The sequence below is a fragment of the Ictalurus furcatus genome, chromosome 19 (assembly GCF_023375685.1).
Source record: "Ictalurus furcatus strain D&B chromosome 19, Billie_1.0, whole genome shotgun sequence".
In the NCBI taxonomy this organism is placed as follows: Eukaryota; Metazoa; Chordata; class Actinopteri; order Siluriformes; family Ictaluridae; genus Ictalurus; species Ictalurus furcatus.
The window spans coordinates 6,770,143-6,784,874 of record NC_071273.1 but is presented as its reverse complement, the minus strand read 5'-3'; the positions used below and the strand labels follow the sequence as shown (position 1 = coordinate 6,784,874).

General features: G+C 39.9%; 2 protein-coding genes across 3 annotated transcripts in view; one reads left to right on the top strand and one right to left on the bottom strand.

Moving 5' to 3' along the window:
* The first annotated feature begins 352 nt into the window (after positions 1-352).
* Positions 353-10,200, top strand: pgm3 (phosphoglucomutase 3). The gene is made up of 13 exons (XM_053650098.1): positions 353-702; positions 2,247-2,455; positions 2,574-2,758; positions 2,865-2,932; positions 3,084-3,217; positions 3,517-3,712; positions 4,602-4,759; positions 5,216-5,299; positions 6,569-6,667; positions 6,798-6,917; positions 7,885-8,007; positions 8,314-8,487; positions 8,601-10,200. Exons 2-13 carry the CDS (start codon positions 2,249-2,251, stop codon positions 8,688-8,690), a joined length of 1,638 nt encoding a protein of 545 aa, XP_053506073.1. The 5' UTR covers positions 353-702; positions 2,247-2,248; the 3' UTR covers positions 8,691-10,200.
* Positions 10,200-14,732, bottom strand: part of ngs (notochord granular surface) — a 9,288-nt gene continuing 4,755 nt past the window's right edge. Inside the window, exons 2-11 of one of the 2 annotated variants that reach the window (XM_053650099.1) lie at positions 14,606-14,732; positions 14,365-14,514; positions 14,151-14,270; positions 13,828-13,923; positions 13,125-13,259; positions 12,738-12,848; positions 12,540-12,650; positions 12,252-12,376; positions 10,944-11,195; positions 10,200-10,739 (exon numbers count right to left, since the gene is read on the bottom strand). The exon at positions 14,606-14,732 is cut by the window's right edge and continues 33 nt beyond it. In XM_053650099.1, coding sequence (XP_053506074.1) covers positions 10,649-10,739; positions 10,944-11,195; positions 12,252-12,376; positions 12,540-12,650; positions 12,738-12,848; positions 13,125-13,259; positions 13,828-13,923; positions 14,151-14,270; positions 14,365-14,514; positions 14,606-14,732 — 1,318 coding nt within the window. In that variant the 3' untranslated portion in view covers positions 10,200-10,648. The remainder of the gene's footprint in view (positions 10,740-10,943; positions 11,196-12,251; positions 12,377-12,539; positions 12,651-12,737; positions 12,849-13,124; positions 13,260-13,827; positions 13,924-14,150; positions 14,271-14,364; positions 14,515-14,605) is intronic. The other variant, XM_053650100.1, reaches the window with a different exon arrangement.

The window sequence follows — 14,732 nt, the reverse complement described above, 5'->3', positions numbered from 1 at the left end:
TTTCTTCAAAAAATAGATGTCCTATTAATGAAATAATTCATATATATATATATATATATATATATATATATATATATATATATATATATATATACACACACACACACACACACACATATATATATATATATATATATATATATATATATAATTCATAAATATATACATAAATATGTATGTATATTACACTTTACAGTTGGTTATATGACTGTAAGTCATTCCCTTCAAATGCTATTGAAGTTAGAATCGTGTTTAACAATGTCGTATGTAACTTCAGAGACGGTCCCTTAATTTCCACACATCTACGAATATCGAACGTCCAACGTCACACCAGCTTTATTCCAGTAATAAGTAAACGTGCATTTGTATGTTGCACTCTTTCATGACGGTCCTTGTTTTGCGCATGCGCGGTGGATGGACTTGCGCCTCTCAATGCCGGAAGCAGAAATCATTCCTTCACCTCCCTTTCGGTCGGACTCTGATCTCCATGAACGCGCCCCTGAAGTCTTCCTAATCCCAAAAACATCCCTACTGAACCCATCCTGCACTACACAGGGTGTAGAAGCGTTTACTTACACCCTATATAGTGCACCTACAAAGGGAGTAGGGACTTATTCAGCACTCCGCATACGTCATACAGCCACATCACCAACCCGGAAGTGAGCCATTCACTCCAGACCTGGCTTTACAACATCTGAGCAAGTGAGTATATATATATAAAAAAAATAACAATAAAAAGACTTTTTGACAAAGTTATTGACAGGCGGGGAAGAAGCACTTGCATTGTGTTTGTATTTGTTTTTATTTACAGTATGTGCACATTTATTTTAGTCTAGACGCCAATATTGCAATAAGTGCAAGTTTCCTTGGAGCTACAGTGATTGAAAGAGTGTTTTTGTCACTCAGATAGTTTGTCACTGAGATAAATGTGCACCAAATATGACATTTTCTGGCTAAAGTCGATAGTTAACTAAGTTAGTACAGAGTCTTCCTGTAAGGTGAAGAGTTCAACTCATTGGATTTGATGTTTATAAAAATGCACACTGTTTTTAAACACTTAGAAATATATGAAAACAGCACCTAAATATCCAACCCAAACCCTAACAACTTTATTTCATAGAAACAGGGTGATTAAATAAAATAGGATTTGAAATGAATGAATGAATGAATGAATTTGGACATATCTCTATTGATGTTCAAAACTATGGTCGTATACCTGTTGTGTGTATTATTTTGACATGGCCTAATATACAATACAGTATATTTGTGCAAACAACAATAACAAGCAGCGTATATAAAATAAAAAAAAAGTAAGTTGTGCCAACTGTGTTCTTGAGTCTGGGTTTTCTCAGAAGGAAACAGGTTTTTTTTTTTTTTTTTTTTTTTTTTTTTACCCATGTAAGATATGTGGTGTATAGCTGTGGTTAGAGTGTATAATTATGGCAGGTATACAACAGCCTTATATCTGGTTGTGCGCTTTAGGGGCGGGATGCAGCCTTACAGGTTAAACAGCCTTTAAAAATGAAAATTTTGCTGCACCTTTCCAAACAAACCGGGAGTGTCTGTAGCGGCATAAACAATATAAATAAATAACATACACTGTATAGCCAATAAGTATGTGGACACCTGACCATCATACCCATATGTGGTTCTTCTCCAAAGTGTTGCCACAAAGTTGGAAGCATACGATTGTATAGGATGTCTTTGTATGATGTAGCTTTAAGCTTTACCACAAAGGGAGCTACATGAAGACAAGGTTTACCAAGCTTGCTGGCCTTCACAGAACCCTGATCTCTACCCCATTGAACACTTTTGGGATGTACTTGACCATTTATTTATTTATTTATTTATTTATTTATTTATTTGCTCCAGGCCTTCATGTTTGATATCAGTGTCCAACCTTTTGTGCTCTTGTGGCTGAATGATCAGAAATCCCCATAGCCACGCTCCAGAATCTGGTGGAAAGCCTTCGCAGAAGAATGGCGGCAAAGAGGGAACAACTCAATATTAATGCCCATGGTTTTGGAATAGGAAGTTCAATACTCAGGTGTTCACATACTTTTGGAAATACGGTGTACCATTTGGCGTGTCTTGAGTGTTAAATCCAATGCTTCTTGGTCTCGGTGGTTGTGAGCACTTTGTAGGCATTGTTTATTCATTTCAGATGGCTGGTGGAAGGCAGCAGCACATGTGTGGGGTGACTAAAAGAAAATAACTAAGCATTTCATGTTTTCCGATTTCTGTAGCCATGGCCCAGTTTGAGGACGTGTCCCAGAAATCTGTGCTCCATCCAAAACCAAAGGGGCTGACGTTACAATACGGTACGGCAGGGTTCCGTACCACTGCGAATCATTTGGACCACGTGATGTTCCGCATGGGCCTGTTGGCTACGCTGAGGTCCAAAAAAACCAAGTCCACCATTGGAGTCATGGTCACTGCCTCTCACAATCCAGAGGTGGGTGGTGTTACACTATTAATGCCACCATTTCTGACAAATGAAACGTGTTGGTTATGTATGTTGATGATTGTACATACATTTCCCTTATTTCTCTCCATCCTTTTCTTGCACTCAGGAAGACAATGGGGTGAAGCTGATTGACCCAATGGGGGAGATGGTGACTCCAGCTTGGGAAGGCTATGCCACTCAGCTGGCCAATGCAGAGCAGGAAGCTTTGTGCACTGTACTGAAGTACATCATCGAGAAGGAAGCCGTCGACATGAGTGAGGCAGCGAATGTTGTCATTGGCCGAGACACCAGGTATCTCAGCACACAGTCACACTGTACTTATTATTCTTTTTTGTTTGTAGATGAATAGCAAGTGTAGTTGTGTACAAACTGACTGGATGTACGTTCTGCTGCTCAGGCCAAGCAGTGAGAACCTGTCACGGGCCGTGTTGGATGGGGTTTCCTGTTTAGAAGGCCATAGTCTAGGTGTGTTTATGGATAAGTACATTTGACTTTTCTCCAAACAGACTAGTGTGCACCTAGACACCATTTTAATTTGTTGGTGTTTTACTTGTGTTGTATTTTAATCAGTATCACTTTCTTCCTGCGTTTGTGTATGTATGTGTGTTTATTTAAGACTTTGGCCTGGTGACCACACCTCAGCTGCATTATATGGTCCTATGTCGCAACACCAACGGTTGCTATGGTACTGCAACAACACAAGGATATTATGAGAAACTCTCCAAGGCCTTCATTGAGCTCACTAAGAATGTAAGACTTGTTTTGAGAAAACAAATGTTCAAATGTGACAGTATACTTACATGTATTTGGCAAATACTTAAATTTATATAAATTCCATATCCAGAGTGATTTACACGTGAGGGATAATGCAGTCTAAGCATAACACTGTGTAATAAACTGACAAAGATGCTGTGATGTTGACAAAGAACAAATGCAAGATAGCTGTAGCTGTTGGAATAAGTGCAAACAAAAATAAATTATGATGTCTTAATTCAGCCTAGTTTTTCTAGACCAACACATACCATCTCATACCTGCACCTGTCTCCCAGGCCCCGAAACGCACTGATGACCAGAAGAGGCTGCTGGTGGATGGGGCAAATGGGATCGGAGCGTTGAAGATGAGAGAAATGGAGCCGTTTCTCAAGTCCGAGCTGCAGGTGGAGCTCTTTAACGACGGCAGCAGTGGTAGACTTAACTATCAGTGTGGAGCCGACCACGTGAAAGTGCAGCAGAAACCTCCACAAGGTGCGTGGCAGCGTTTAGTATTGTTTCACTACTGGCTCACGCAATTGTCCAAGCTACTTAGCGATCACCTTTACTTAGACACAGTTTGTGAAATGTATTTAAAGTTGCTGAATGTAAGAATTTCACCTGTTTTGGGATGTGCTGTGGTGTTCTCCGCCACTTATGGCTACTGGAATAAAAGTTGCATTGGTCACGGATGACTTGCTCTCTCCTGATACAAGCAAGTTTGACAAACACCAAACATTGATCAGTAGGTGGTTGTCATCTCATATTCACTAGCTTCCTACCAAATTATAGAACTATTAATAGCATTACCTGTTCAACACGATAATAAATTCTCACTCTCTTTCCTGATTGGCTGCCAACTCCGGCCAGTCACCATATAGCTTCAGACTTCTTTTGTGCCTGAAGTTGGGGTGTGGTGAGCTTTGATTTACTCTTACAGAATTATCAGGGTGACTCTCAGAATCTCCGGAGCATCGTGTTGTAGAGTAGCCTCGTCTCCACCTCCGCTGAATATTCATTTGTCATTTCTTTAACAAAACATTCCAATGCACAGTAGATTTAAAATATATAAAAATTGTCTGTCATGTAGTAAATCTGACAGCTCAGTTCAGATGAGAATATACTTATAAAATAACAAAACATTTCGAAGAGTGGATGTTTTCACGTTCATCTATAATACAAATGTGTTCATCTTTAAGGATCTAAAAACATGGCTCCACTGTTTCCTTATGAAATGTGTACATAAATTTAATTATTCAAACACTGCAGTTCATCCACATAGCTTCATACTATACCTGAATGTTTATGCACTATTCTTTCACTCTCTCTCTCTCGCGCTCTCTCTCTCTCTCTCTCTCTCCATTCTCTTTAACTCGCTCTCTAGGTATGCATATGGGGCCGGGTCAGCGCTGCTGCTCCTTTGATGGTGATGCAGATCGCATTGTTTACTATTACAATGATTCTGCTGGGCGTTTCCATCTTTTGGACGGAGATAAAATAGCTACTCTGATTAGCACATATCTCAAGGAGCTTTTGACACAGGTAGAAAATACACATGTTCCTATAGTTTGTACGAATCCTCAGATTTTTCTGTCTGATGATTCTAATATCAAATGATTTAGAGGTTTGTTCTAACACTGTACCAGTACCTACAGGTATTAAGAATGGGCAAAATTATGAATCGTGTGTATATATATATATATATATATATATATATATATATATATATATATATATATGTATATGTATATATATATGTATATGTATATATGTGTGTGTGTGTGTGTGTGTGTGTGTATATGTAACTACAGTAGATTAGGTATTGTGTCTCTGGATGCTATGACACACTTTGTGTCTCTCTACTTAATTTCCTGTTTCAGTGGTTCATGGCTTGGCAGTTATGTTGGCAGCAACAACAATAAAAAACTATCTACATAGCACCATAATGTGCAGAATGCTTCATCTGGACTTGTTAATTATGTGTGTGTGTTTGTATAGGCAGGGCTGAATCTGCAGGTCGCTGTGGTTCAAACAGCATATGCCAATGGAAGCTCTACACAATACCTTGAACACGTCATGAAGGTGTTTTATGACATTATTTGACTTGATATTCCTGTACATTAACATTATTATTATACAGTGATGCTTGAAAGTTTAGAATTTTCTACATTTCTGCATAAATATGATCTAAAGCATCATCAGATTTTTACACAAATCCTAAAAGTCGATAAAGAGAACCCAATTAAACAAATGAGACACAAATATTATACTTGGTCACGTATTGATTGAGGAAAATGATCCAATGTTACATATCTGTGAGTCGTAAAAGTATGTGAAGCTTTGCTTTCAGTATGTGGTGTGACCCCCTTGTGCAGTAATAACTGTAACTAAACGTTTGGAGTAACTGTTGATCAGTCCTGCACATCGGCTTGGAGGAGTTTTATCCCGTTCCTCAGTACAGAACAGCTTCATCTCTGGGATGTTGGTGGGTTTCCTCGCATGAACTGCTTGCTTCAGGTCCTTCCACAACATTTCTATTGGATTAGGGTCAGGACTTTGACTTGACCATTCCAAAACATTATCTTTATTCTTCTTTAACCGTTCTTTGGTAGAACGACTTGTGTGCTTAGGGTCGTTGTCTTGCTGCCTGACCCACTTTCTCTTGAGATTCAGTTCACGGACTTTCTCTTGAGATTCAGTTCACAGAAGTCCTGACATTTTTCTTTAGAATTCGATGGTATCATTCAGAATTAATTGTTAAATCAGTGATGGCAAGCCGTCCAGACCCAGATACAGCAAAACAGGCTCAAACCCTGACACTACCACCACCGTGTTTCATAGATGTGATAAGGTTCTTATGCTGGAATACAGTGTTTTCCTTTCTCCAAATAAAACGCTTCTCATTTAAACCAAAAAGTTCTATTTTGGTCTCATCTCTCCACAAAACATTTTTCCAATAACCTTCTGGCTTGTCCACGTGATCTTTAGCAAACTGCAGATGGGCAGCATTGTTCTTTTTGGAGAGCAGTGACTTTCTCCTTCCAACCCTGCCATGCACACCGCTGTTGTTCAGTGTTCTCCTGATGGTGGACTCATTAACATTAGCCAATGTAAGATAGGCCTTTAGTTGCTTAGAAGTTACCCTTGGTTCCTTTGTGACCTTGTGGACAATTACATGTCTTGCTTTTAATTGTGTTATCTTTATCGGATGATATTTTAGGTCATATTTACGCAGAAATATAGAAAATTCTAACAAACTTTTACAAACGTTCCAGCACCACTGTAGCATTATATCTTGTTCAGTGATGCTACAAGTACTACAAGTATTTTGTCTTTAACCTGTGCTCTTAGGTTACAGTGTGCTGTACGAAGACAGGAGTGAAGCATCTACATCACGCAGCTCAGGAATTTGACATTGGAGTTTATTTTGAAGCCAATGGCCATGGAACGGTAAGCACAACTGTAATACCTACAATTTTACTTTGCTAAGAGGTGTTTTTACTAGATTTAAGGACTGAGAAGGCTTAATAGAGTAAGAATCCAGCATATAACAGCTGTTGTTTTTCCTGGTGTATTTAAGGTGCTTTTCAGTAAAAAAGCGGAGGAGCAGATCCAGCAGTTAGCCAAAGACCCGAATGCGAGTGATGAGAAGAAACACGTGGCAAAGCTTCTGGAGAGCACTGTGAACCTCATCAACCAGGTTCAAACACCAACACCCAGCTGTTTTATTATTTTATTACAGACTTCAGCTATACACCTGTACTCAAATTACCGCATCGTTTATATCTGCTGCCAGTGACAATTATGAACAGACCTGACTGAATGTATGATGTTATATGATATGAATTTAAACAATGTTTGATTTCTGGTTCATAGTTGTTTCTGATGCAAATACAGTTGAGGTCCTAAGTTTAGATATGCCTTGCAGAATCTTCAAAATGTTAATTTAAAAAAAAAAAAAAAAAACTGGGATCATAAAAATGGCATTTTGTTGTTTATTTAGTTCTGCCCTGAACGAGCTATTTCACATATCAGATGTTTACATATAGTCCACAAGTCACAATAATTGAATTTACACAAAAGAACCAGTTCAAAAGTTTACACACGCTTGATTATTAATCCCGTGTGTCGTTACCTGGATGATCAGCGACTGTGTTTATGTTTTGTGAGAGTTGTTCACGAGTCCCTTGTTCGTCCTGAGCAGTTAAACCGCCCACTGTTCTTCAGAAAAATCCTCCAGGTCCGGCACATTCTTTACTTTTCCAGCATCTTCTGCATATTTGACCTCTTTCCAACAGCGTCTATATGATGTCGAGATCCGTCTTTTCACACCAAGGACGACCGAGGGACTCGTACACGACTATTACAAAAGCTGCAAACATTCACCGATGCTCAAGAAGACAACACGATACATTAAGAGCCAGGGGGGTGTAAACTTTTGAACAGGTTGATCGGTGTACGTTGTTGTTATTTTGTCTTCTGGGTAACATGTGAATATCTTTATGTAGCTGCTGAAGGGCTGTACTAAATGAAAAAAATAATTACTTAAATAATAAAAATATTAACATTTTTCAGACTATGCAAGGCGTATATAAACATATGACCTCAACTGTATTTATATTGAAATGTATGTTTATGTATTCATTTTTTTTCTCTCATTTCTGTAGGCTACAGGTGACGCCATTTCGGATATGCTGCTAATCGAAGCGGTGTTGGCTATCAGAGGGATGACTGTTCAGGAATGGGATGCCATTTACACAGACCTGCCCAATCGCCAGCTCAAAGTCAAGGTCATCGTGTCTCTTTTCTTCGTCAAAACTTCGTCCCGGACTTGTTTTGATAGCTCTTTGGTCTTTGTAACACTGTTACTTTAGGCATGTTCTCCAACAAACATTTTTAAACATTTGAAACATTTTTTTTTTAAATGTAGAAAAGTTCAAAGGGGGTGAAAACTGTACGTATATAGGTAGAGCCACTTCTGCATCTTTGACACAAAAATCGTATCCCCATGAATGAGCTTGTTAACTTTTTCAAAGAAATGTGATCTTGTTATTTTTATTTGTATTTTGTTTTACGGCCCTGTTCTTCCACTTTAGGTAGCAGACAGGCGCGTGATAGACACGACGGATGCAGAGCGTCGGGCACTAACACCGGCAGGATTACAAGACTCTATAGACGCTCTGCTTAAAAAGTACAAACAAGCCAGGGCCTTTGTCCGACCCTCTGGCACTGAGGACGTTGTTCGAGTGTATGCCGAAGCTGACACGCAGGTGCATGCCTACATACACACTCCATACAAATCTCTCACAGAATCACCTTTCCTGCTCCGTATCTGAAGTACGGTTATATGAATGTATGTGTGTGTGTGTGTGTGTGTGTGCAGGAGAGTGTCGATGGCTTGGCACATCAAGTAAGTGTGGCTGTATATCAACTAGCTGGAGGGGTTGGAGACGAGCCAAAGCCTTTAAAGTGATGCCGAGACTAAACACTACATTTTTTAGATCGTTCTGATTATTTCTGACTTTATGCTGCACTTTTTGGTTGCACTTTCACATTGGATCATGTTTATATGAACTGTGAAAAGCTCTTTTTGGTATAACGGTGTTATTCTTGGCGGCAACAACAACAACAAAAAATCACGAAAGGATGAAAACGGCAATAAAAAAGTGAGATCATCATGTCCTCCGATTGCTCTAGAGTTGCGGTACTCTATTCCAGACTCGAGTACCCGTCACGTGTAACATGAAAAGAAAGATAAATAACAAGAAACCCGCCTCAGCGTGCGAGTACCGAATTGAGTTCTCTTTAGTAGTTTATTAAAGCGGCTTAGACGTTCAAATAAATACACACACATCATGTCAGAATGCAGGTCTGGCCAAGTATTCATGCAAACTCAGTCGGTTATGTCTTAAGTGAATGTAAACAGTTGCACAGGTCAATGCACAGGTCAGATCTGTGCATTAGGTCTTAAAGTGATAGCAATCTAATAAACCTGCTGCTGTCTGTCATTAATGTTCATCAAACCACAAGAGACAAAGAGAAAATCACTCGCTCACTCATTTGACTCAATAACTTCAGTAAATTTAGTAAGAATCACTGTATATGTCACACAGTGAAGTCTATTTTATTTTATATTCAGTTTCTGTAGTATTTCTTACTTCAATGCTGATAGACCTACCTGAGAAAACGGATCGTTATCATGAAATGAGATCGTAATCATATCGCCCGCCTCTAAACATTAGCGTTTGGTGATTTGTAATGTGAAATGTACTTCTTAATGTAGTAAAGATCATAACCCCTGCTGATAGGGATTTATTTTTGTCTTGGGAATTAAAATGAAAAAGGTTACAAGATCAGAGCTGTGTTCAGAAATGAGTTTGTTGTGATTCACAGACTGATTAAAAGCAGTGATAAAGCATGAAGCTTGTTATGACATGCTGCTATATGTAAGTCTACTCTGTACACTCTCTCTCTCTCTCTCTCTCTCTCTCGCTCTCGCTCTCTCAGTCTATATAACTGCGGGGGAGAGGCATCAAATCATTGAAACCCTGGAGAACAGAGTATAGTGTGATACAATAACGAAACAGGTTCATTTGTAATTTCATACACTTGTAATATACTAAAAGTTTTATGTATACCTCTATATCCCTTTTTTCCTTTGAAACCATTTTTTGATAGGGAACTAGTTGAGGTGATATGAAATTAAAATATTAAATAGCAATGGTGAGATGTAATAGTGGTATTTTTTTGTTACATTTATGTCACCATTGGTTTGTGAAGGTTAAAATATTAATTTAACAGCTCAGTGTAGAGATTACAATTGCAATTTCAAATCTTTTTAATTGAAATACTTTCTGGACTCGACTCGGATTCAGTCATTAAGGACTCGGATTTGAGTCCAACTCGTCCCCTTTTGGACTCGAACTCGGATTTGATTGGTTAAGGACTTGGTCTCGACTCGAACTCGACAAAGATGGACTTGGACCCAACACTAGAGTACTACTCTTTGTCGCAGAAACAGCTCAATCAAAACAAATTCATTCAATTTCTAATTAGTACGTATCTCTCGTAATTATAATAAAAGCAATCCAACAATAACTTTGATGCTTTGCAGCCATGTTTATTTCATGCGTGTGGTTGAACGAGAACCAGAGGCAGCACCAGAGGTTAAAAGCTAGAATACAATACATTAGCGGTTTAGTTGTAGCAAATGAGTTTTATATTGGATATCAGTGTTACATCTCTAATACAGTTCATTCTCTCCTTTGCTTACAATTGCAAGGTAGAAAGAGAATATTCTATCTCTGTAAGGTGATGTAGAAGGGTATGATCTTTGGATAATTATAATTACTAGGGGAGGGGAGGAAAAGAAAACTATATGGTAGAGAGTATATCCTCCGGGGTCACATGGATTCATAGCGTGATGTCAGGCTACTCCTCGGTCTCATCTGCTGCTCCGGAGATGGTGATGGTGCGCTCCTGTGTGTCTCTCTGAATGACGTCCTCGTCTGTCTTAACTGTTCTAAACAAAGAGCAATAACGTCAAGAAATGCTACAGCGGAAATATAACACCATATTACGTAATCATGAGTGATAAAAATGTACAGACTTTATTATTTACATTATAATGTACTGTTTTTCAGTAGATGCAAGTTATATACACTGCCTTTGCGTACATTTCGTGCTGTGTTTGTGATAATTATCCGGCACGGCCGGATAATTTTACCTGATGAGGACCGTCTTCCTCTCCGTCAATTCCACGGCCTGGTCGTGGGAGAACTCCTCCGTGGTTTCTTGGTGGCCGTTAGAGGATGGCGGAAGCTTTGAGGACACGGCGGCTGCTCCACCAGCCGCTTCAGCTAAAGCTCCACTCACCCTCACCCCTGAGGTGCTGAGACTCCCGGACATGCTGAGGCTCATCAGAGTCATGCCTTGCACCATTGTTGATAAACGGGTGTCCTCGCCCTCGATCAGCTTCCTGAAGAAGCAAATAAAATGGCACTGTGGATACAATTCTTATTGTCCTCAATATTATTTAAAGGTATACTTATAGTGCTTTTTTTCTTATTTGTATAAATAACTTGTAAAAAATGTTTTAAGTCATGCCAAAATATTAAGTGGCTAAGAAAATCCATTTTAAAAACTGACTTCCAGTCTGGAAAGCTTGTTTGTGTTTTGATGCATCTCCCATTAGACATTTCAGCGATCCTGGGGGTGGAGCTTTGCAAGCATGGGTGGGAATGAAGGGGTGGGCTCAACTCATCTACTTAACTATCCATCCATCCATTTTCCATACTGCTTATCCAACACAGGTTCATGGGGAGCCTGAAATCTATCCCAGGGGACGTGGGGCACAATCTGGGAGACACCCTGGACAAGGTGCCAACCCATTGCAGGGCACAATCGCACACACATTCACACACTATGGACAATTTGGAAATGCCTATCAGCCTACAACACATGTCTTCGGACTATGGGAGGAAACCAGAGTACCCGGAGGAAAGCCCCTAAGCACAGGGAGAACATGCAAACTCCAAACACACATAACAGAGGCGGGATTTGAACCTTCAACCCGGGCGTTACGAGGCAAACATGCTCACCTACTTACCCATTAGAAAGCTATAAAGCTAATTTTGGAGGGGGAAAAAAGGACTAATCTTAGCTAATGCACCTTTAGCATTGTCAACATGCCTGAACCATTTCTCCTTGGTCGTCCTTGTTGCCATCTTAAAGGCTAATACTTTTATTATAAAGCTTATTAGGTGTCTGATTAGACATGTTTGTAGACGTCCGTATGGATAAATTCAGTACAATGTATGCAGTAAATGTAAAGTAATGTAATTAGTAGAATATAGTATGTAAAGCGCTGCATTTATCCGATTTAAAGCGGCATGGCAGTTGACATGTGATAGTAATATCAGTCGAAGTTGATGAAGCTGTATTAAAAACAGTACTGGGACTCAAGGTATGTAAGCTGTCAGAAAGTCTGTGTAACCCTTTAAACTGGAGAAATCCTTCAGCAACATCGCACTACCTGTAGGTGATGATCTCGATCTCCAGAGCCATCTTGACATTAAGGAGATCCTGATATTCTTTCAGCAGCAGAGTGATCTTCTCTTTGACTGTCTTCATATCCAGCTTCAGTGCCTCGATACGGGCCTACAAAACACACCACGATTAACCTCTATTAATAATAATCAACCTTAAAGCGTTTTGTTCCAACTAAAACAATTATGTTCGGTTTTATTATGTATGTGACAGACAACTATGGTAAAAGCTGTGTTTCCTGCCGTTATTTTAATGATATCTACTTTATTCTTACCTGTAAATCCTCTTCCGCCTTCCTGTATTTCTCTTGGTTGTCACGAATCTGAGCCAACAAAGTCTCATACCTGGTGTTAAGTGCATCCAGATCCCGTTGCTTATTCTGAATCTATGGACACACCGATTGAGGCTTGAATGAAACTGTACTTTTAAGTACAAAAGGTAGAAATAAGCAAATACATAGCAATGTACTAACGTCCTTCTTGTAGCTCACGACTTCTTCCCTAATTCCCCGTACGGATTCCACGTGTCGTGTCGACGCCGTGTTCAAGTCCTGGAATTTCGTCTTATACCAGGCGTCCATTTCCTGAAGCGCATCAGATAAAATGGTGAAACAAACACGGTAATAGACACAGGAGAAACATAGTGAGGAACTTGATTCAAACGATACATTTTCATTACAACTGTCCCATGATGTCACCTTGTAATCTGTAAAATGAAAGGTTTACACTTCCAGGAGATAAAGAGACAATGTTTACACTACGATTATATATAATGAACAAAAATATCATACAGAGATGACTTATCAAAGCTTAACATTTAGGACTATATTCAATCAGTGTTTGTAGTAATAGTTGTCTACCTGGAGGTTTCGTGCAGCGATGCTGTCGTACTGGGATTGGATCTCTTTGAGGGCGGATGCGAGGTCAGGAAGAGCGAAGACCACATCGACTTTAGCCACGGTTTCATAAATCTGAGTCATCAGTTCTTCGATTTCCTGAACAAGTTTGATGTGATGTTGTTTTTTTTAAACATAAATAAAGTAAATACTAAATAAAGTCATAGAAATGCAGTAAATCGTTCATCCACTTTCCATCCTGCTTAGCTTCCACAGGGTTGCATGGGAGCCCACACACATTCACAGACTATGACAATTTGGATAGGCAAATCAGCCTACAACGCATGTTTTTGGACTCGGGGAGAAAGCCAGAGTACCAAGAGGAAACCCCTGAAGCACGGGAAGAACATGCAAACTCCGTGCACACAGGGTGGAGGTGGAATCGAACCCCCAACCCTGGAGGTGTGAGGCAAATGTGTTAACTACTAAACCCTGGAACCACTGCAGCAAATCATCTGCAGAGTAATGACCCTTCGGTATGGTTTAATTACAATTCAAAACGTCACTTTGTATACTTTTAAATGTAATCTTAAGTGGTTGTTGAGGGCATTTTATTTCAAATGTTTCGCTCCTGCTATTGTTTCGATGCACGCCACTAAGATTAAGTATTAACGTAGTAACTGTGATATAAACACAAAAAGTCAGTATGGAATTGAAACAGCCCTACCTGTTTGTGAATCCTCTGAAGGAACTCCATCTCTACCTCCAGGTTCTCCAGCTGTTTCTCCAGAGCAATGCGGGCAGCAGTGGCAGCGTCGACATCCTGCCAAGCAAAACAGCAACTAAATATTATTTTAAGGGTTTTGTCATTAACTGACACTCAGATGTTATCAGTTTAATTTCATAAGAGGTTAATAAAATGTTCGTTCATAACCATAAGTAATTTTTCATGTTGTACTGTTAATTAAGCAAGTGATGAAACTCCTGAGCGGTGTCTCACAGGAATTCAAGCTAGAACGAGATATTGCTAAGCATCACTAGTGAACTCACAGGCTTGAACGCTTCAATGTCCTGTTCAGCCTTTTTCCTGGCTTCCAGTGCCTCCTCATACTTGACCTTGACCATCTCCAGCTGTGCCACCATGGCCTCCTTAGCAGCGATAGCAAGGTCCTTCAGGAAAGAGTTGTGTGTTATTGCTTCTGAGCAGCTTAAATAACAACTTATTGGCTGAGAACAGGGTTTTCATTTTGTGTTCTCTGCCTACCCTCTGGGCTCTCATCTGGTCAGCGACCCTCCTGAGTTCTCTCAACTGCTCCTCGTACATCATGCGCAAGCCCGAAGGCTTCACATAGCGGCCCTTCAGGGCTTCGATCTCAGTCTCAAGCAGTTTGTTTTGCTGCTCCAGAGTGCGCACCTGCAAATAAACATTTTGACTTGATTACAGGTGTACTTAAGTGCACAACAGGGAAGGTTGAGTGGAGAGAATGAACACTGACACATCTTACCTTCTCAATGTAGACAGCCAGGCGGTCATTGAGGGTGATCATCTCCTGTCTCTCGCTTGTGCGTGTGTTTAGGTAGTCCTGATTGGCAGCAGAAGCAGCTTCCAGATCCAGTGCACCTCCAAGACCC

Bases quoted from the DNA above. Each gene is read 5' to 3' on its own strand.
- pgm3 (XM_053650098.1), top strand. From the start codon at position 2,249: ATGGCCCAGTTTGAGGACGTGTCCCAGAAATCTGTGCTCCATCCAAAA. The intron at 2,933-3,083 runs GTGTGTTTATGG...TGTTTATTTAAG, and splicing joins TTTAGAAGGCCATAGTCTAG to ACTTTGGCCTGGTGACCACA. The intron at 8,008-8,313 runs GTCATCGTGTCT...CTTCCACTTTAG, and splicing joins ATCGCCAGCTCAAAGTCAAG to GTAGCAGACAGGCGCGTGAT.